General features: G+C 36.9%; 1 protein-coding gene across 10 annotated transcripts in view; it reads right to left on the reverse strand.

Annotated features, from left to right (window-relative positions):
* The window catches only part of LOC108733410 (disks large 1 tumor suppressor protein), a 436,917-nt gene that overhangs the window by 156,979 nt on the left and 257,079 nt on the right, over positions 1-22,859 (reverse strand). The window contains exon 1 of one of the 10 annotated variants that reach the window (XM_025973525.1): positions 5,083-5,461. The exons of the other annotated variants lie outside the window; for them this stretch is intronic. Within the exon in view, the coding sequence (XP_025829310.1) occupies positions 5,083-5,277 (195 nt within the window). The 5' untranslated portion in view covers positions 5,278-5,461. Of the gene's footprint in view, positions 1-5,082; positions 5,462-22,859 lie in introns of those variants that run through there. 10 annotated transcript variants of the gene reach the window in all.

The raw sequence follows: 22,859 nt of genomic DNA on the forward strand, positions 1-22,859 counted from the left end.
ATCCAACTTTGTTTTCATCTCCTCGCATTTTTTCCCATCCAAAAACAAAAAGCGAGCTACCGAACGATACTGCTCTTTTTCCATCTTAGCGAAAATAACGAAACACGTCTCAGTCGAATGGCTGCCAAATCCAAACTAACCTATCAATCAGTCTTAAATTCGTTTTTGGCGTGGTTTGATAGATGGCAGCACACGATGACAACACCAATTTCCCTCCGAAACATCCTGTGTCTTCAAACACAGGTACTTATTGAACCGCCCTCGTACAATTACAGAAATATTCATTGTTAACTACTGCTTTGGTATTATTACAAGTATGATTAAATTTTGCCTGATTTAGTAGAAAAGACCAGCACTTTAACATAAGGGCACACGGAGCACGTGCCAAGGGCATTATTAATTTAATTATTAATTATTTGTTTATATTACTCTTTTTTTCCGAATGCAGAATGCACCCTAATTAATTACAATACAACACATCCATCCTGATCCTAATCCTGATCCTGGTACGCACTGTGATGAAATTTTAACGAAAGAAGTACGCGATATTTGGATTCGAAAAGGGCCAGAATTTTTTCAAAATAAAAATTAAACATTTGACTAAAAATATTTTCACCCGTAAATTGACCATAGTCTGTAGAAATAAAAAGGCTTCTTTATTCACTGTCAAAGAAATTTGTGTACTGTTATTCCTGTCGTCTATGTAGTACGAGTGCTGGTACTGGACATAGTTTGAGTTCTCCAAATGGATATAAAGACTGGAAACATATTAGTAACTTATTAACGGAGCATGAGAACAGTTTACAGAACAGGCAATTTACGATCAATTATGTTGCAAGAAGCAAATATACTGGACGAGTTCACAGTGAGTTATTGTCTCAATATAACGCAGTCAAAGTCAATTATTGGAAAAATGTACTTAGAACAATTGTTTCAGTAGTGAAACTTTTGGCTTCAAGAGGTCTTGCTTGGTGATAGTACCCCCTTAAAATATCGTAATTAATTCGGTGAACACTGATAAAGTATATTTGATTTAATTAAAAGATCATAATGGACAAATATTTATATCATTCGGTTTACTTTACTATCCAAAAGGGTCCCAAATTCTTGTGTGCCCAAGGGGCATCGTCTAAGACGGCCCTGAAAAAGACTACATGGGTGCTTAAGTTAGTAAGACCATATAGTAATTCTTTAAGTATCTATGGTTCTAGCGCAAGTACGTTTCTAAAGGAAATGGATACAGATGAAATAGCTGATAGGATATCTTAGAATTAACTGTTTTATAATCATTAGGGGTTTAATATAGTTACGGTGTGAAGAACCCTTGATCCATTGTATCAGAAGCTTTGCATCTTGGGCTTAAGTTAAATCCCTTATTAACTTCTGTGTACTTTGTCCTATGGTTAAGTTAAGCCATGTTGAAAAGGAACTCCCTGATTAGCTTATTGCATTAAGTACCATACAGTATGGGTATGTAAAGTATCACGCCCTACGGTATGGTTATAGTGCGATAGCTATCTCTAACTGACTATGCAACAGGGATAACTGCTGTGCACCCAAGAGCTTAGGTTAGGTTACGATGTGGAGGATACCGATGATCAAAATGTAAGCGGTTACCCTTGACAACCGTAATCATCCGTTAAAATTTGAATGGGTTCAACGATATAAAACCACTTGCTATGTCTTGGATATTAGAACAAATTACAGTCCGGGTATTTATCTTCAATTTTGGTTGGTAATTCTATGTATATGTTAGGCCCGAAGACCGAAAACGCTCAGTGGCCGGAAAAAACGGCCACATCGCGTTCTGGCTGCCTTCGAACGCACAGAACGCGTTTTGGCTGTTTTTAAATGCTCGCAACGCGTTCTGGTAACTGTTATACAGCCGGAACGCTCACAACGCGTTCTTAAAGTTCGACTTGTATTATTTGCCGCTTTCTACCTGCGTACAATGAGATTTATATTGTACTTACAAAACAAATGAATTTCAATTCATTTTTCAGTTTTTAGGAAACAATTCAATTATTGAAAACTATAATTGGATACGAAAGATGGGTTCGGTTTTTCTCGCCGAATCATTTCAACAATATTAAATTTCTTATAATTGTTTTTCAGTTCTAGGAAGAAAGTTACAAAGCGCTTAAAAACAGCCAAAACGCGTTCTGTACGTTCGAAGGCAGCCAGAACGCGATGTGGCCGTTTTTTCCGGCCACTAAGCGTTTTCGGTCTTCGGGCCTAACATATATAAGGTACGTGATGTGTGGGACAGTGTGTAAATATTTCGAATGTTGGTTTATTTGTTGCAAAGCACGTCTCTATACGTTTTTTCGTGTAAATAACTAGCGGAGAATGGATTGTAATTCGTACTGTTTTACAAATATTTTCGCATTAAATTTCAGATTGGAGCGTTGCGAGTATAAAACCGTGTAAATGACATGTAATAAAGGCGTCATTCAACGGGTACGGGTTTAGTTGTGAATTTGTATTTTGGCAGCACGTCCAGATATTATGTTCTTTGCACAATTATCTCGTTGGCTAACCTCGTTTTATATGCAACACCAAAACTAATAATAGATTTTCAAATAGCAGCAACTATTAGCAGAAACTCAGTTAAAATAATACAGTTATACGTAATCGATTTTAGTAAATTTATGTCCTGTCCTAAATCATTACCTCCAACCATTGTCTTCTGTTTTTGTTTCATAAATTACAATACTATCGATAGCAAAGTTGACAGAAATTAGAGATTTAAACGCTGGCATGCAAGGGAAGAAAAAGTAGGGAAAGAGCGAATATAAAGATAGGAGACGAAAAATTAGAAGAAGTGGATAATTTTAGATATCTAGGAAGTCAGATAAGTCAGGACGAAAGGAGTAGTAGGGACATAAAGCAGAGGATAGCGCAGCGTCGAGACACCTTCAATAAAAAGAAATCACTTATGTACTCGAGAACGCTTGATTTAGAAATTCGAAAAAGGTTGTTAAGGTTGTATGTTTGGAGCGCGGCGCTGTACGGGTGCGAAACATGGACAGTGAGCGCGGTGGAAAGGAAAAGGTTAGAAGCGTTCGAAATGTGGTGTTATAAGCGGATGATGAGGATACCGTGGATAGAGAAGGTTAGAAATGAAGAGATATTAGAAAGAATAAGAGAATAGAGGACTATGGAAGTCAATAAGAAATGGACGAGATAGGTTGGTAGGACACCTTCCCAGGCATGAAGGTCTGGTCAGAGATATATTAGAGATGGAAACGGGAGTTAGGAGAGGTAGAGGTAGACCTTGATTAGATTACTGTTCACAAATAGTTAAGGATGTGGGTGGTTCTAGTTTTAGGGAAATGCGAAGATTAACTCAGGATAGGAAAGAGTGGAGGTGCGTGTTCAACCAATCTTGGGACTAACGACCTTATGATGACGGTAAGTGTAAATGAATTAATGGGATAATGATGGCAAATTTTGGAGTTTCACTATTAACGGGGAAGCCTTACAAGTTTCGGTCTGTCTGTCTAAAGTTCCATCCGTAGGTCAGTATGTCATAGTCGCCTTTTCGATTCATTGATACACTTATTATAATTTAAAGTCTTCAGTTGCCAGAGTTTTGTTTTCAACTTGTCATAGAACCCAGTATTATTGCAATACTTAAACTATTTGATGAAGATACAGTGTAGCGAAACAATTTACACATTAATACTTCGTTTACTTTCTGCAGGGGTGTGACCTTCAGTTTGACCGGCGCAAAGTAGAAAAGAACAGCACTAGGCCAGAAAAAGAAGGAGACAACTCTCGCCCAAACTCTTAACCGGTGAAGGGCGTATAATCCGTATAATACTGCACGAAAAATTGACCATTTTATCCACTACAATTGCATTGCTCAAATATGCTGTTATTGGTACCATTTGCTACTAAAAATATCAACGAGATGTTTATTTATATTTGAAGATATATTAAAGGCTTTAACTTTTGGCAGGTACTGTATGAAAAAGTATGTTTAATGAACAAGAGTCGAGAGTATAATGAGCTTTTGCTCCCTACCTACGATTTTGCCAGCGCGCATCCAAGACAGTGGAAGGAGCACATCGCAAGAGAAGGTAAATGAAGTATACATTCTTAAATATTTACAAATTGTGTTAATTTGTTTAAACAAATTTCTCTAGAAGCATCTGAATTTAGGTGTATTTAATAAAAAAATTTAATGTGTGATATCCTTTACTCTTTGAAGCCTGTTGGCTTCTCGTCCATTACGCGATAAAATACAACTGTGATGATTCTGTACTGTTTAATTTCACGCATTTGCGAACGCTTTAGCTATAAATTGCTAATAAAGTAGCTGAGTGTTTGTTTATTCAAACGTTTTATACAAAGTTTAGACATTTAGCGTTTGTGAAGAAATGGAAAACGCCATGACGACTGATAACGGTTGGAAAATAAAGCAATTTTCGTCACACCCCAGCCAACAAAATGGGATATTGTAAATTTGATCTTGAATTTGAAGTGTTATTTACAGACAACAAATACTGAAGATTCTTTTGTCGATCTTTTGAATTTGAAGTGTTATTTACCGATAAACAATAGCAACGATTCTTTTGTCGATGCCTACGGCGAAACATGTCACATTTTGAAAACTTCTACGATAAAATAATAATGGCAGAATAATGAATCTTTCATATTTTAACATCTTAATACCGTCAAAACCAAAAATTAGACCGAATTCCGAGCGTGTACTGCCTTTTCTTCCCTTGGTGCGTATTCTGCTGTTTTTAACCACCCCTTAATCAGGAAATGAAATTTCATTGGATAAGTAATACAGCAATCATATCCTTCCAGGGAAAAATCGCAAAATCGATTTGGACAAAGTAATAGGAATTTTAAACATCTAAAAAAAAATTATCACTGGGTGAGCACATGAGCTTCAACTTTTAATAAATGGGCCATGACCATGAACCACCCAGGCCGCCCTTGGCTATATCCTTGTTTAAAGTCAAGGTAATCTTTTTCGTTATTTATGCGAACATCTTAATGAATTCATTAGCATAAATCCTTCGAGATGCCCTGTTTCTGGTAATGTTTTTTATGATATTAATTAACCTTGGTTTCCCTATTAACAAGTTCGTCCTTTTTCTCAATCCAACAACAGGAAGCTCCGTCTGTTTGTCTAGCAGGTGACGGACTGGGGGTGGTACTTTTGTCCTTTCTCCTCTTTCTCACCCTGCTCGGCACAACGTACATATAATTCGAAAATCTTCTCCTGGAATGTCTCACTATCGATACCCAATCGATCATTTTCCGATTATTCAAACAAAATTACGCTGACTCGGAATTATCTGTCGCTAGAACGGTCACACTAACTCGCGCCGCCATCGAGGTCACTTTTGACTTCTGACCTTGACAAGAAACAAAACGCGATGAGTGTACGAGTATGTTGGGTTTTTCACGTGAACGTCCCGACGCTTTTGGACGACGTCTGCTGGTGTACTGAATTGTGCCGGCACCGTGGGTGCAGGTAAGGAGACGCCGTACGTGGCACAGTGGTCCAAATATAATTCCGAAACCAAAGAACCATTAGAAACTGTTTACACATACAAAAAATCTTTTTTTGTATTTCAAACCCGCATAACTTTTCAGAATCGTACAGAAGTATTTTGAACCGTTTGCTCAATAGTCACGTTCAATTCTTTTCTCATTTCGCTGATTTCACAAGTTCAATAGTTCTTGTATTCATTTGATACTGACAATAATCACAAGTGTTTCGTTGATTTTGTAAAGGATAACCACTTCCTTGATAATTCTTGTGTTCATTTGATACCGATAATAGTTTTGCGATTAGACATTTCGCTGATTTCACAAAAGATAACTATCTTTTCAATAGTGATAATGATCATTTAATACTGACTGTTTGTTGTGAGAAAATAAATTTTAATTGAAAGAGTTCTTTCTGGTATTCTCACTTTACACGCCAAATTAATTGCGAGCAAACTATTTTATGTAAATGATAACGAATGTTGTTTTAAATATTTAATAGTCAACACTTAACTTAACTTAGACGAAGAATTAAAATAAACTAAATGAATAAAATTAAATATAAAAGTATAAAGTAGATTGAGTATGAATGTGAATTGCTTGTTGCTTTGTTGATACTGTTATCGATACTGTTTCGATACTGTTTTCGATACTGTGTTGATACTGATTCGATACTGTTTCGATACTGATTCGATACTGATTGAAATGTGTATTATTAATTACTTAAATAGTTTCGCCAGTGGGCGTTAACAATAGCACTGAGGGTGCAAGGCGACCCTGTCAGTCAGGTCAATACCCCATTTCAGGTACAGACAAAATACATGAATTTAAATTTGGAAATTACAGTAATATAGCGAACGTGACTTTTCAAAGGAAGAAATGTTACAATAAGATAGTAGAATACATTATAAAATTTATGGTTCAAAAATACTGAGATTACTGTTTGCATTTGATAAATAATATATACCTGAAAATTGTAGCTAAATAATAAAATGAATAATAGAATTGAATTTGTATACAAATAGAAAATAATACTTATAATTTCCGACAATAATAAAATTTGAATGCTAAAGAAAATAAACCTATAGTATTGTAAAGATGCAACACTGACAATAATCACAGATGTTTTATTGATTTTGCAAAGGATAACTACTTCCTCGATAGTCCTTATGTTCATTTGATACTTATAACAATCTTACTGTTAGACATTTCGTTGATTTCACAATAGTTTTCAATAGTAGATACTAATGATCATTTGAAATTGACAACAATCACAGAAGTTTCGTTGATTTTGCAAAAGATAACTACTTCATCAATAGTATATGCTTATGATCGTTTGATATTGATAATAATTTTACTATATTAGCCATTTCGCTAATTTCACAGAAAATAACTACATTTTCAATAGTCCCAACAGTAATCTGGAGGAGTGAGGGGTAAAATAGTATAAAAGAAAATAATATTGTTGAAACTGTTATTATATTGCATAACAATGAGAATATCAACTACACAAAGTTAACTCAATTCTGCAATATAAAACTGAAAATCATTGACTTGAAAAAAAGGCTGAATCATTTTTGAATCTTCCTTATAAAGAAAAATAAGTTGGTCAAACATCTTAAAAAACGATTTTTTGAGAAAATTTTTCCTCCAGATTTTCTGAACTTTTCATTGACGTGGAATTTAGGGTTCGTTTAGATGAAAATCAACAACAATTTGAATGCTTTTCTTCCATATTTCTTGAAATTTACGCTTACGACAAGCATTGAAAAGGTCAATAACCGCTTCAATTTTCTATATGATTCGATCAGGCAGAGATCCTGGTAATTAGACCGAATGTCCTTTCTTAGCGTTCAAACTTCAGCTTTTGTACTTTCGCATTAAATCGATACGGGATTTCTCACAAATTTAAAGAAAAGCCAGATTTCGACATGCCTCATGCTTGATGCTAAAGATGGTGCCCAGCTATAGACACATTTCGCCGTGCCTACAATAAGTTTCATATTGAAACTATCTTTCGGAATGGTTATTTTCAGGGTAGGTCGTAAAATTGGAGAAACATGCATGTGCGTAATTATAAAATGGTCTTTGAATTACTTGAATTTTCCGCGTGGGTACCGTACCCCCGTTATGTCGAAAAGGAAGAAATGGTATTGGTACATACACGTAGCTGATTGTTATTATACAATTCAAAATTTCTGCGAAGTTTCCATTTTACTTTCTTCCAAAAGAATTGCATACATTTTTATTTTTTTCTTTCCTTACGAATATAATCTTCCTTAAAACCACTGTGTATACGGCTCCATTTTGAAGTGGTTGTTACATGGACACTTCGATCGGTGTCAGCGATTTTGTATTGGGGATTTCGAGAGTCATCCATTCACACATTCGCCCTTCACGATCCTCTTGTTTCATTCTTTTACTGTCGTGAGCATTCATGGACTCAGAGACGACAAACAAAAGATCACGTCAAGTGTCGTTTGTAGTTTAAAAATGCGCAAGCGAATGGATATTTGAAAAGGCTTAGGGACGAAGCGAAGGAACGAATAAAGAAATGAAAATAATGCTAGTGTATAACCGTAGAAGTGGCAGCCGGAAAGGAAAGTAGGTTGCAGTAGTTTGAATAAGAAATTTGCCGTATCAATAGCAGTGGATTTTAAGAGAAACTCGCAATCCATTACACTTTTAATCGAGATAATAAAAATAGGTCACGCCTTCTGATCCGATGGGACTTGAACCTTGACGAAACTCTTGTGCAAACTAGAGCGGGTGGATCGCCTTGCGAGTTTCGATAATTTAGGGTGCCGGACCATAGGTTCAACCATAATGGGGAGGTTCTTAAAGAGAAACCAGACTAATACAAGACCCTGAAAAAGGGCAGCAGTTCTATCAGTACTCACGGTAACAGATCACGAGGATCGGTATAGACTCTGATGCACAATACTGCGATGTGGAAGGCAATGGGAAACCATCACATTATGATCCCGAGTAAAACACACCTAAACTAAATGATGGCGTCTTCTGGGGTACTAGCTCAAGATATGAAAGAGTAAAGGTGCGTGTTCAACCAGTCTTGGGACTGATGACCTTATGATGATGATGATGTCTCATAAACTACTTTCGTTACTGGTGGCCCGAATCCTACATTTAAAATATAAAAAAATTGCTTTGATACGTTCAAAATGGTTTTTGGTCTCCAATTAATAAAGTCTGTTAGAGTTATCTAAGTTAGAAATTCTCCTGTAGAGCTTCTATTTGACAGTATATATGGCAGGAGTGGTCATCATCGGTGAATATATATTACAGATTGGCCAAGTATCAAGTTTGGATCCGGGTACCTGGCGTAAGCGGCAGTGCCAGATAATAATTCTGACAGAGAAGAAAGAAGAACCAGCAATATGAATGATTTAATAAGTATAGCAAAGATCTATCTGATAAAAATTGACAAGATTAAAATTGCATAGGAATAGGCTGCCTGTCCCAATTTGCATTATTTTGTGATTACTATACTAAATTAGTACAATTTCTGTCGCTTGTTAGTATATCAGGTTTTGATTAACGATAATTTCAGGCATGAAGGTCTAGTCAGAGACATATTAGAGGCAGAAACAGGAGTTAGGAGGGGTAGAGGTAGACCTAGATTAAATTACTGTTCGAAAATAGTTAAGGATGTGGGCTGTGAAGTTTAGATCAGGATAGGAAAGAGTGGAGGTACGTGTCCAACCAGTCTTAGGACTAACGACCCTATGATGATAATGATGAATTTATTAGTATCAGTTTGTCATCTTGCATTATAGGCTCGTTTCAACAGCTTCAACTAAGCCTTATTTTTATTGACAACAACTAAAATTTCAGAAAATACTACAAACGGCACAGTGAACGCCATCTGTAGCACAATGCTACATTTTAGGATTACGTATTTTTGTAATAATATGTAGCATTGTGCTACAGATGGCGTTCACTGTGCCGTTTGTAGTATTTTCTGAAACGCACTGTTAAGACAGCAGGTAAAAGTTGGTCTGTGTTCTGTCGGGCTGCCTGCGACGCGCTGATGAGATCCAAAAAGATCGAAATCGCGATCCGCGTCTGGCAGTTTCGACAGAATACAGACCACTTCGAATTATTTTAATTAAAATTTCATTGGTTTAGTGTTAAAACGACGTCCTGAACGAGACCTTAATGTGATTTGGGGCGCTGGAGAGGGTGGTATTTAAAGGAAAGCTCGCCAGAACGAAGACATGAACCATTTACCCCATTATCCGGTACTCGGCATAATTACTATCCGGCGCATCTCCAGTAGGTATCTATATGTATAGGATCAACGTTATCTTTGAAAAATATATCGAGAACTACTTTTAAAATCTTGATATTTAATACGTACATAGCTACAGCCACAGCAATCCTACTATGCCTAGCATGAGCCAAACTGACAAAGTCCGCTATAAATTATCTGTGAGAATAGACACATCATCTTTCTTGTTTCCACTTGGGACTGTAGCCATTTACTACATTTTGAACACGCCCTTGTTAAGTTAGGAAATACTTCATGAGGAATATAGAAAAAGCGAAAAGAGATAACCGAATAATAGTAAGCAGTGCAGCGGTTTGAGGTTGCTTAAGTAGTACATAAAAAGTCCGGGTCAGCTTTATAACTGCCTGGTTAGAATTATATCTTTAAACAAGCGTCTTTGCCTTCCTAAATTCCTGAAAGTGTTGAACTTCTTTAAAGTCCGATGCTGGAAATATGCTCAAATTCTGCTTGTCTGCATTTCTTTCTGTTACGCATTATTTGGTGTAACGTTATTCCTTTTTTTTTATTAGTGTCCGCTGCAATGTCTACCTGACATCTCTTTTCTATGTTTACGTTCTGTCACCAGTCGCTCAAGTCTAGTTAGTAAGTTGAAAGAAGACAGTAAATACGACAGTTTTATTGCGGACTATGCCAATTTTGAACGTCCCAACCATAACTGCCTACTTTTTGTTAGCCGTGCGCGCGCAATTTCCGTTGCATGCTAACGTTTTACTTTTAACGCATCATAAGAGGCACAACTTTAATACACCGTGCAGAAGAATGCATTAATTAATTAATTTCAGTAATTTAATACTGGGATTCCTTTTCATTTACTTTTCCATAACGCGAACCCCTTTTAATAAATCTAATTTTCTGAAAATTATCGATTAGTTCAACCTTACTGTTCAAGCAATTTCCAATAAAAAACAAAACGAACGAAGTATTTCTATTAAAATTCAACCGGTAGGCAACCTTCCAAGTTCCAATTGTCTTTACACGGCGGAATTGTAAATTGAGTACAGCACAGAATTCAGTTCCCTTCAATTTTTGCTATTTGCTTTCTGGCGTTCTTAATTTCCTTCTTCGTCTAAATGCTTTCTTTTTATTTCAAGAATATAGGAACCTCTATTTCCTTACTCGTGATTTTATATAGGTACGTAGTATAATTAGATCAAATTTAAAATTCCATCGTCTTCTACCAGCATTTAGGATACCAAGGAAATTCAGTTCCATTTAAAACTTAGCAAATCTTATAACATTTTCTTACAGAAATTGAATATTAACTCATCAGAATAATCTAATTTTAATCTTATAATATTACTACCGATTCCAGAGTGAAGTTGCATTTCGTACGATTAGGTAACCCGACTTAAGAGGAAGGTTACGAAAATTAAAATGGTCACCATTTATGTTATCAAAGGATTTCATTGTCCCAGCAGCCCGTTTACTTTAATCAGTTTTCTAAAGATTTAGAACCGAAGAAATGCAAAATTAAAGTTTACAATAATCATTGTGTGGCTTTCGAATTTAAAAACAGGATTAAGTAGAGAAGTAGTTTAGTTTGTAGACGTCATTCAGTGGTTAACTGTAGTAGAATCAACCGGACGACCGCTACAGTACCCTATCGCTTTTTCGCCACATCTTACGAACCATAACTCAACGCTAAATCCTCGAGTCCCCGAAAAGGGGATTAAAAAGTAACATTGTCGTAAATTACCTAAAATTTATTTATGTTTGCTCCTAAAACCACTAGTAGTCATTACTACATCCGGTTCAAAAAGCAAACGAAAGATCAATATTTTGAAGGTTACTTCAGTGCATAATGATAGGGGATCACGCGTCTATTAATATTGATTCAGTAAATTAACACTACAATAAACATAATAATTAATATCGTAAGATGTAGATGGTACATTTGTGTAGGCGTTCTTGGTGTATTCCATGAGTTCGCGAAATCATCCATTCCGGGAGAGATGATGTACCGGGTGAGTTTGAACATTTCAGTTTTCGCGACAATAGTTGAGCTTGGCAACGTTGCTGTTAATCAACGACAGTAGTATACACGTGTTATATCATATATCAATGCTTTTGGCGTTAAAACATCTAAAGGGTAACTTATGCATAAAAATAGGTTTGAGAGGACCTAGTTATGCGATGCTGTACGGGAGCGGCGGAAAACAAAAAGTTAGGTTAGGCGTTCGAAATATGGTGTTACAGGCAAAATGATGAGGATACCGTGGATAGAGAAGGCTAGAAATGAAAAGGCATTAGAAAGAATAGGAGAACAGAGGACTCTACGGAAGGCAATAATAAATAGGCGAGATAGGTTAGAGACATATTGTAGGCAGAAACGGGAGTTAGGAGGGGTGGAGGTAGACCTAGATAAGATTACTGTTCGCAAATCCTTAAGGATGTGGTTGTTGTAGTTTTAGAGAGATGCGAAGATTAGCTCAGGATAGGAAAGAGTGGAGGTGTCCAATCAGTCTTAGGACTGACGACCTTATGATGAGGATAAACAAGTTGAAATATTTCTTAATTATTTGCAATTTTTGTGGGTGTTTTAAGATCAAGGTGGTCATGGGAATTGTTGAAGTTATATCAGGTTGGCGAAGTTGTCAGATTTGTGTTGTATTTAGTGAAAATTACCTGTGACGACTCGCGTGTAAAATTGGGAGAGGTGGTACAGTAACTTTGCTGGAGAGATGGTTCGTGTACCATCTGTCTCGTAGATAGAAAAGTATGCTACAGGTCTGACAAGGGAAGCTGGCGAGTGGTCGCGCAGGTACTTGCCCAATTATGACCTATTTGGGTGTCACTTGGAACCGATACACAAATAAGCTTTCAGTAGTTCCAGGAACTATCTTAGATAAATTTAATCAAAAAATGTAATTAAACCAAAAATAAGCCTTGTCAACCCAACTTTAGTTGGGAAGTTCAAAATTGGCACAGTTCGTAATAAAACTGAATTCCTGTTTTTACTCACGGCAGACGTCGTAGGGAATATCGTAAACATAGAAAAGAGATGTCAGGTAGGAATTGCAGAGGACACTAATATAGAAAAAGGAATAACATTACACCAACTAATGTGTAACAGAAAATTTGAGCATGTTACTTGGACATTAAGGAAGTTCAACATTCTCACGAATTTAGGAAATCAAAGAGACGTAAAGATATAATTCCAACCAGGAAGTTATAAAGCCAACCCCGATCTTTTGTGTCTTTAAGCAACCTTTAACCACTGCACCGTTTATTATCATTCGGTTATTTATTTATTATTAATTATCAACAGATAAATTGTTGCGGACAATTTTGATAGTTCCAACTTTAACCTTGACTGCCCAATTATTTTTTTATCGAGGAAATAAGAACGGTAAGGATCACTTGCACTTAAACACCGGATTAGAATTCAAACTATAGGTTGTTCGGAAAGTCATTTCGTTTTTTCCCGACAGAGGATTTACTTGTATTCATTTGCACCCAACTTCACATATAAGTCGTATAATTTTTATATGCTTTGAGAGATCATATAGCAAGGCTTGTGTGTGAAAAATTCCAATTAATTCTACGCAGTAGTTTTTGGTTGGTGCCCTTTTAAATATGGAGAGCGATAAGCAGCATTTTCGACATATCTTACTGTTTTACTACAGAAAGGGTAAAAATGCTGTTCAAGCCAGAAAGAAATTGACTGATGTGTATGGAGAAGGTGTGTTGACAGTACGCCAGTGCCAGAACTGGTTCGCTAAATTTCGATCCGGCAATTTTGATGTCGAAGATGCACCACGTTCGGGAAGGCCGGTTGAAGCTGATAAAGACGCGATAAAGGCATTAGTTGATGTGAACCGGCGAATAACAACACGTGAGATCGGATTGAGGTTAAATTTATCAAATTCAACAGTTTATGACCACTTGAAAGGCCTGGGATTATCCTCGAAGCTCGATGTATGGGTTCCCCATGTTCTCACAGAGAGAAATCTGTGTCGCCGCATTGACGTCTGCGATTCGCTTCTCAAACGTCACGAAAATGATCCGTTTTTGAAGCGCATCATCACTGGGGACGAAAAATGGGTTGTATACAACAACGTCAAACGCAAGAGGTCATGGAGCAAAAAAGATGAACCGGCTCAAACCATTTCCAAAGCCGATATTCACCAAAAAAAGGTGATGCTGTCTGTTTGGTGGGATTTTAAAGGAATCGTTTTTTTTGAGCTTTTACCGGATAACACAACGATTAATTCGGAAGTCTACTGTCATCAGCTGGACAAACTGAATGATGCACTTCAACAGAAAAGGTCAGAACTAATCAACAGGAAAGGTGTAGTGTTTCACCAAGACAACGCGAGACCTCACACAAGTTTGGTCACTCGCCAAAAGCTTTTACAGCTTGAATGGGATACAATGCTACACCCACCATATTCTCCAGACCTGGCACCATCGGATTATTATTTGTTCCGGTCACTCCAAAATTTTTTAGACGGTAAAACCTTCACCTCAAATGAGGAGGTCAAAAACCTCCTCGATCAGTTTTTTGCCAGCAAAGACCAAAAATTTTATGAGCGTGGAATTATGCTACTACCAGAAAGATGGCAAAAGGTGTTGGACCAGAACGGTCAATATATAATTAAGAAAGTATTTGTTTATTATCCGAAAACTGTCTTTTATTTCCACAAAGAAAAACGAAATGACTTTCCGAACAACCCTATATATTGCATTCCCTTACAGAATCAGAAAGGACTATTCCTTGTATTGTACAGTCATGATGTCATGATTGCTAATCCTTCATTTTGCGTTAGGCCTATCATTTCGGGCAATAATTAAGTTTGAATGAAAACATTCGTTGCTAATGCATTGTCGGAAGTCGAAGTAGAAATAGCTGGAGCGATTTAGCAAATGAAGGGTATAATTTTAAAAGCGGACGTACATACATCAACGTGTGTAACTCGAGAACAGAGAGCGAACCGTTTCAGAAGTTTACATTGAGCTATTTCCAGGTATAAACAATCTGCATTTATTAACAAGGAGGTATTTGGACGGATGCCAGAGCTTCTTTCTTAAAATTCGACTTCGTTTCTCTGGCTTCATCTCTTTCCCGTCTTGTCGGATTCGAACTCGAAACGCTCAAGCCAACTAGGCTATATTTAGTTTATCGTTAGTTAAACCAAATTAAATCTACAATGTGTGCGTAAGTATATCTGTTTTGAATACTATAATAGAGGTAAACATAAATACATGGAATCGAACGATTTACTGGCGAATATTTTGATCTGCTTTGAGTCTATATAGGAAGGCAAAGACCTCTAGGAACATTCACAAATTTAATAAGGAAAGAGTCGAACGAAGTTCCTTATCGGACGTTGCGGCGATATGGAGGTCATCATCATCATCATAAGGTCGTCAGTCCTAAAACTGGTTGGACACGTACCTCCACTCTTTCCTATTCTGACCTAATCTTCGCATTTCCCTAAAACTAGAACAACCCAAATCCTTAACTATTTGCGAACAGTAATCTAATCTTCTAACTTCCGTTTCTGCTTCTAATATGTCTCTGACTAGACCTTCATGCCTGAGAAGGTGTCCTACTAACCTATCTCGCCTATTTCTTATTGACTTCCATAAAGTCCTCTGTTCTCTTACTCTTTCTAATACCTCTTCATTTCTAACCTCTATCCACGGTATCCTCATCATTCTCCGGTGACACCAAATTTCGAACACCTCTAACCTTTTTTTTTTTAGCCACTTCTTCTAATGTTTCGTCTCCTATACCATACTTTTTTTTCCTTTGAAAGAAGAAATCATTGTTGCCAAATGAGTTCCTTTAGATGTTTGTCAGTTTTTTTTTTAACTAAAAATCTTGATTAAAAATTATAGTTAGTCCTATTAGTTCCCTAGTTCTAACGTGAACAAAAGAATCAAGGCATGATCGACTAAATAGTATGGTAAGGTGACGAGAACGCAACGGCAACTTCTTCCTGTCATTATCATACTCCCCATTAATATTTTCAGAGAACCATTCCTTGAAATTTCTCTCTACTTACAACTGCATTTTCTCTAACAGTCTTCTTTCGTTATTTAATTTGAGTTTCTTCAGCACATGAATTACTCAACATCTGAGCAGAGAAATGAATGCACTGTTCTTCAGTTCAACTTTTCTTTTACACATATGTATGAAGCATTAGTCTCGCTTTTTCTAAATTAAATAGTTTTTCATGTTATAACATTCTCTTAAGACCGCTACATTCAGGGATGATTTTACCCTTATGTAGCCCAAGACGGACAAATAATAATAACAATAATATAATTGGTACGACTTTAAGAAATAATTTCCTTTCAAGCGCTGCTACACTTTATGCTAGCAAGTTAAATTTTAGTAATCAACAAACACGGTAATAAAGTCCAAGAAAGGATTTCAGCTGCAGTGAAGTGTAATGCTTCCATTACTCGCCGCTGGTGATATATGTCCTTAAATCGTGAGGATCTTGGAGACTGAACTGTACAGAGAAAGCGGGGATGAAGTTAATTACATTTCTAGACGATAAGTTGTTGGACTGCGAAGATCTTAACAAATTGGACGGTCGTCGGGAAAATGGACTAAAATATTAATTAATTTAAACACTAATAAAACCTAACAAATGTACCTCTTTAAGTCAGTTTAACCGCTTAAAATAAAAATAAATTATTGAGCCATTTAGATCAAGAATGCGCACTTTGGCAATCGATGTATTAAAACTCATACAATAATAATACCTTCAAATAAAGGACTACGGAATAATGCAGGAATGGAGTATAAAGTGTAATTATATATAGATGAGAGGACTAAGGTCTCTTGGAAGAGGGAGTGGTGATGAACAGAATTAGTCTTGATCTTGCAGTTTTATAGTCTTAATCTTGTGAAAATACAGGAACGAGACCAAGACTGCAACCAAAACTGGGATGGTCTTGGTTTAAACATCACTAGGAGGCAGGATGGATGGTGCCCATACACTTGTGCCTAGAATTCGCGTCACATACTCCACAGGTCTCCAGATGTCTAAGGTAGAGAGCATGTCGTCAGCCTTACTGATGAGTCCACAGGCGTGCTCTCGGGACGAAACATCTTTTCTCTCTTTTCAGTAGATAACGAGACATCTACAAGTCTATTGGTTACGCCTATTTACCTCTCTCTTGTTTAGTTACGGCGAATTCAAATGCAGATTGAGTTTAGTTACGTAATGTACTAGTGACTTCGTCCACATGGAATTCGATTATATCTCAAACTTTTTACCTTGTTCGATATATGAATGTTTGAACTTCCTTTTCATCCCTTTAGGGACTGAATTTTAAAAAACTCTTAGTAATGCTCGTCCATGTTGTATAGGGAACGTCTGGGCTATGTTTTTTTCTTCTTATTTATATCTCTCAAAAGTTAGGTTATGGTCAGTTTCTTTATGTCTCCCGTGATTCTTCTATTTCCCATTCCAAAAGATCGGTCGAAGAATCTTTTTAATTTCCGTGGTTCCCCTTACGTGTACACCACTGGATGGTATTGCTCCGTATTAGTTTTACCGCCATCGCTTCTGTTTAAGCTGGTCGTATATCTCGGACAGCATTGTTGCCGGAAATATCCATCCGTATATGTAGCCAGGATATACGTCGTGTGTATCGTTAAACTGTGCGAGTAATAAGTCATAAAAATAAATTAGCGGAAAACACCTCCCGTTCGCCGTGAAATATTTTTGCCGTTCAACGGACCAATTCCTGAGAACAATTTAAGTTTCGCCGTAGTTTATCGCGAAATGGCGGACGATATATTTCCCTTCGCCGGACTTTCCGCAAAAGCTCTAAATATAAATTGATGTTAAAATATAGATGAAGTTGGCGCGTACATATCACCTCACCTCGTCTGAAGAGCCGCGCCGCTAACGAAAATAACATAAACAAATTACTCAGAAGACCGGCTAAAAGAGAAATTAGCCGACGTTAACATGAAAAATTCAAACGCATCAATGTGTTCTACTGCTTTATCCGAGAACATTTAGAACCAGCTCGTGAGGTTCGAAAGGAATGAAGTAGATGAAGTAGTTTCTAAAGTCTAGTTTCCATGTAAGTAGAGAAAAGTGGCCCAATTTTGGATACTTTTAAGGAATAAAAAACATTTGGGTGTTTCATTCCCACCAGCCACTAATGCTGGTAGGCGGGAAGTCCCTGCGGACTACGCCGGAAGGTAGGGCGGAAGGCCCTCTTCAACCTCCTTTTAGGAATCGTGGGAATGGGTGGGTGGTGACTCGAACGAAATGAAGACACAAGAGAATGAAAAACAGAATACTATTGCCTTAGCATTTGCTTCAGTGATCCAAGGAAACCACAGAAAAACTTGGACCAAGGCAGACGAACCAGGAATCGAACCGGCGTCCTTCCGATTGCTAACCAATTGACTAAACCTCTGGGCTTTTCGGAACCTTTATAAGATAACTCGTGTGTTTGTCTGACACAGTCAATTTGCTCTAAATGTACTGGACCAATTAAGTCAAAATTTAGTACACGCATGAATTTCTGTGACCCAAACTCGGTATCATAACGTAAATAAATTAATTTTGGGGTTTATAAACATGGGGTTTATTTTTTGGAGACTAAAAGGAAATTAAAAATTACATACTGTACCATGTAACATATCAAATGAAAGAGCTTGTTGTAAGGGTCTGTAATATATTTTTCTTATGATTTTAAAGTAAATAGTTTTAGGGTTATTTAAGAAAATAGATGAAAATTCATCATTCGCCCCTGCATCTCCGAAACTACTGAACCTAAAATTAAAANGTCATAAGAAAATACTGATGGGATGGTTTCATTTTTCAAAAGAAAATTTTAATTTTATTTGTTTGATAGATATTTTGTATGGATATAGAGAAGGAGGTAAATGGAAATGTATTATTGAATAGCAGCTGTCCACGCGGACGCATCGCTCACTCAAGTAGGAGAGAGACAGATGTCGAACGCTGCCGAACACGGAGGCCGATTGTGCCTCTTTGTCGCTTGTTCCGAGCTCTCGCTTGCACTTCAAGCCTTAAATGGAACGCCTCAGAGGGAGGTAACGCCGCATGAGTCATGTTTTTTCGTGTGTGCAGCCGGCTCCATCGAATTATAAGACGTAGTCACGTCAAAAAAACAAAAATACAGAAAATAGTTCTTTACTTATAGAATACAGGAAAATTAATAAGAAGTCTAGAATCTGAACATAACGTTGTAAATCAATGCAAGAATTTAACTTTTTATTCGCCGTCAATTTTGGTTGTCTTCCAACTGTAAGTAATTCGAATTGTTTAAATTTGCAAACGATCACTAGGCAGCTAATTACTTCTTAAACCATTAAACCAGTTTGGATGATTCATTGTCGATAATAATTATATTTCTGCAAAAGTTTTAGTGCTTACGATGTAATAGTCACCATTCCACATCCACGACGTCCGGCGCCTCCGCGAATTTTTATAATTTATTTTAGCATTTTGGTGAATGGTGAGTGAATATTTATAATACATTAAAAAAAAGCGTCAAGTCGCACCATTTTTGTTTAAAAAATCTATACTCATATGGGATCACAAAATAAAATGGTTGTTGTAGACTGTTACTTAAAAATGCAGTAAAGACGCAGTGAAATTTCTAAACACCTTCTAATACTACAAGCACGCATTCACTCACAGCAACGGCTACTCCCTCCCTCCCTGCTTTGGGTTTTGGGGTGGTTAGCATCAGTCAGTGGTACGGAGCCCATATACATGCATTACTAACCATTTCCCTCTCCCAACCTCATTTCCTTTTCCCTTTGCTCTAACAGTCTTTATCTCTATCTCCCACACTTGCATTCCTTGACATTCTTTTTTAATTTCTCAAAATTTCAATTCTTTAATGAGTATGGATATTTTTATGAGATTGAGTCAATAATTTTATTATAAAATGAATATAATCAAAAAAAAATTTTTATAAAGTAGGTATAATTGAATATCTACTTCTTGTTTATGAATTTATACTACAATGAGTAGTTGTTACTTAATAAAGTTACTTAAAAAGTAAAAATTCGTTACAAAACAATTGAATTTTATAACATTGAAAAGAAACGATTGAAATGTGGTGTTACAGGCGAAAAATGAGGATACCGTGGACAGAAAAGGTTAGAAATAATAGGAGAACAAAGGACTCTATGGTAGTCAATAAAAAATAGGCGAGATAGGTTGGTAGGACACCTTCGCAGGCATGAAGGATTAGTTAGCCATATTAGAAGCAAAAAGAGGAGCCAAAAGGAGTAGAGGAAGACCTAGACTAAGTTACTGATCACAAATAGTTAAGGATGTGGGATATTTTAGCTTTAGGGAAATGCGACAATTAGCTTAGGATAGGAAAATGTGGAGGTGCACACTCAAACGTCTTAAGACTGACGAACTTATGACGATAATGATAACATCCATTTTGCATGGTAAAAGAAAATTATTTTTTTACTAAAAAACTGACTTTCCGAAGTTGAAAAACCATGAAAATATTATCCTACAATTCAGAAACAAACCTGGTTCCGTTACAATAATAATTTCTTTGAATAGCTGGATAGGTACATTAAAAGGGAATACCTACGTCTCTTTGAGAAGACCTCAACTATTACATACTAAAGTGAATTTGAATTTCAAAGGATTGGATAATAAGAACAAACGCCAGAATTGTATACATAGAAAGAGAACGAAGATAAAGTGATGCATTTGCGAGCCAGTAAAGAACGGTAGACTTACACTGATGTCAATTATCAACTAGCAATGCTAATTCGAGAGATTTCTCGACTCAAAGTTTTCCCTATAAATCTCGTTGCAGACACATAAATTCAACTTGGGAATTACAAGTCATGTACTAAAGAGAAATTGCTCAATCACAAAGTTAGAGGATAATATAAGAGAAACTCTTCCTGGTGGGATGATACGGATAACTGAATACGGAAGGGATTAATCAGGGAAGACGCAGTGGTGTCTTTGAAATAGATTTACAGAAGATTTCATCTTCCGAATACTAAATCTAAAATTCTTTCAAAAATGTATTTGAAATATAAAATTCTAAAGAGGTATTCAGTAACTGGCAAGATTGCCTGGGTCACCCCTGTGACATAAAAAAGTGTACTATTGGAAGGGGATAGAAACCCATTTGTGACGGCGAGTCGGCAGGTTAGTCGAGCACTTTTACAAGTGTGTTATCGACATTTTGCAGTGCCCAAAAAGTCATCACTAATAAGAGATAGAAAACGAAACGGTCCCATGCGCGATGAGCGACTGCGGTGTTGTCCGTTGTCAAGTACATATCGTAAAAAATCTTTTTTTCTATTTGCTAATTGGATGCGCACTGTCTTACTGCGCAACGAACTAACCTGCACAACTTGATCTTGTAATGCAGTAGAAAAAATTAGTTGAAAGTTACATTCACCTTTCTAAATGATGTCACCTACAGTAGTTGGGGTAGCGGGATACTAGATCACGGGGATGACTTGTCCATCAATATGACCTTTAGAACGTCTTTCTAAGTTATTCGTCCGCTGAAGATGCTAGGAAACACCCCTTTGGTCAACAATACTAAAAGTTCTTGTTGAAGACCCTCTGAAATCGTCGTAAAATGGGGGTAGAGCCTATTTGATTTTCCCGCGTAAGAATATTACCTATTGAATTTTGTCGAACGAGGTGTTACTGGAACACTGAAAAATAGTTTTTTGTAAGTGTAAGTTGCAGTTTTTTCTATTGTCTATTGATTTTTTTCAATAGATTTCGAAAATGTCGAAAGAGTGGGACGTGGACAAGGCTAGACGAGATTAAATTTGGATTTTCTCTCCAAGGGAGACTGGAAATTCTTAGACGCAATTTATATCGAATTTTCTGTACGAGTAAAATGTGTTCCTATATAGGTTGTATAGACTATGTGTATGACGTAAACGTAATCTCTGAATAATTTAACAGTATTTGATGCATTCGGCGATTTCTCTAGATATACGTGGACAGTCCTAACTTTCCAACAGTCATCCGGCATGGCGCGTTTTCTACAGCAACATATTAACTCAAGAGGTAGCCAACAGCTATATATATATACCTTCAGATAACTGGTCAGGCTGGCTGGCTAGAACCACGTAATGCGGTTTATAGACGAGAACTCGGTCGCCATAACCGCACTCCGCACTCCATTTACAAACGTGACCGTAGAACGATAAAGGATTGCAACGTAAGGGAGGGTCTTTAAAGTTTCTATTGTGTCGCGTAATGAGATGCAATTTAGCACGAAATCTAACCCGGACTACCTTCACCCTGTTCGTTGCAGGTTGCACCAAAGTCAGAAGTAACTTTATGTCATCTTGGCTTATGAGAGTACGAATAAATTGATCTTCCCGAACTGAATGCGATCCACAAACTATATATCTCTCATTTTGCAGATTTAATGAGAATGGGAGAAGGGTGTATCAAGTTCGTACCAAATGTTTAATTATATTAAACGATATTGGTAGCTTTGAGCCACTAGCAATATAAATGGTACAATACATTTCAGCATCGCAGCTATCCGAGTAGATCTACTATGCATGAATAACAATAATTAAATCGCACACAGGATGCAGTCCAATGGATTGTCAGAGAATTTCCTTTGACTGGTTATAGTCCACTGTGTTGGTGGTTTTCAGTAGCTCAATTCCCCCCCCTATAGTCGGCCACGTAGTCGAGTTCGTAGTGGGGATCGCTTGAGCCGTGAGGGCGCTTCAATGCAACGTTCGTTACAGGCAATTCCGGCATGTATAGTGTAAAATTTAAATTCATAGAGTACAAATAATAGCATTAAACCAGTTCCTTAACCCCTATCCCGGTATGTTTGTGTGTTTGAAGAAGTTTCACTTGAGTAGCGTGTTGTATAATTACAAGACATTCTATAGTATATTTACTATCAGCAATGCACCCGTGTGAAGCATAGTCTACAAATAATACCATTAAACCAATTCCTTAACCCCTATCCCGGTATGTTTGTGTGTTTGAAGAAGTTTCACTTCAGTAGCGTGTTGTATAATTACACGTTGTATTTTTTT

The sequence above is a fragment of the Agrilus planipennis genome, unplaced genomic scaffold, assembly GCF_000699045.2.
Source record: "Agrilus planipennis isolate EAB-ADULT unplaced genomic scaffold, Apla_2.0 scaffold49, whole genome shotgun sequence".
Taxonomy (NCBI): domain Eukaryota; kingdom Metazoa; phylum Arthropoda; class Insecta; order Coleoptera; family Buprestidae; genus Agrilus; species Agrilus planipennis.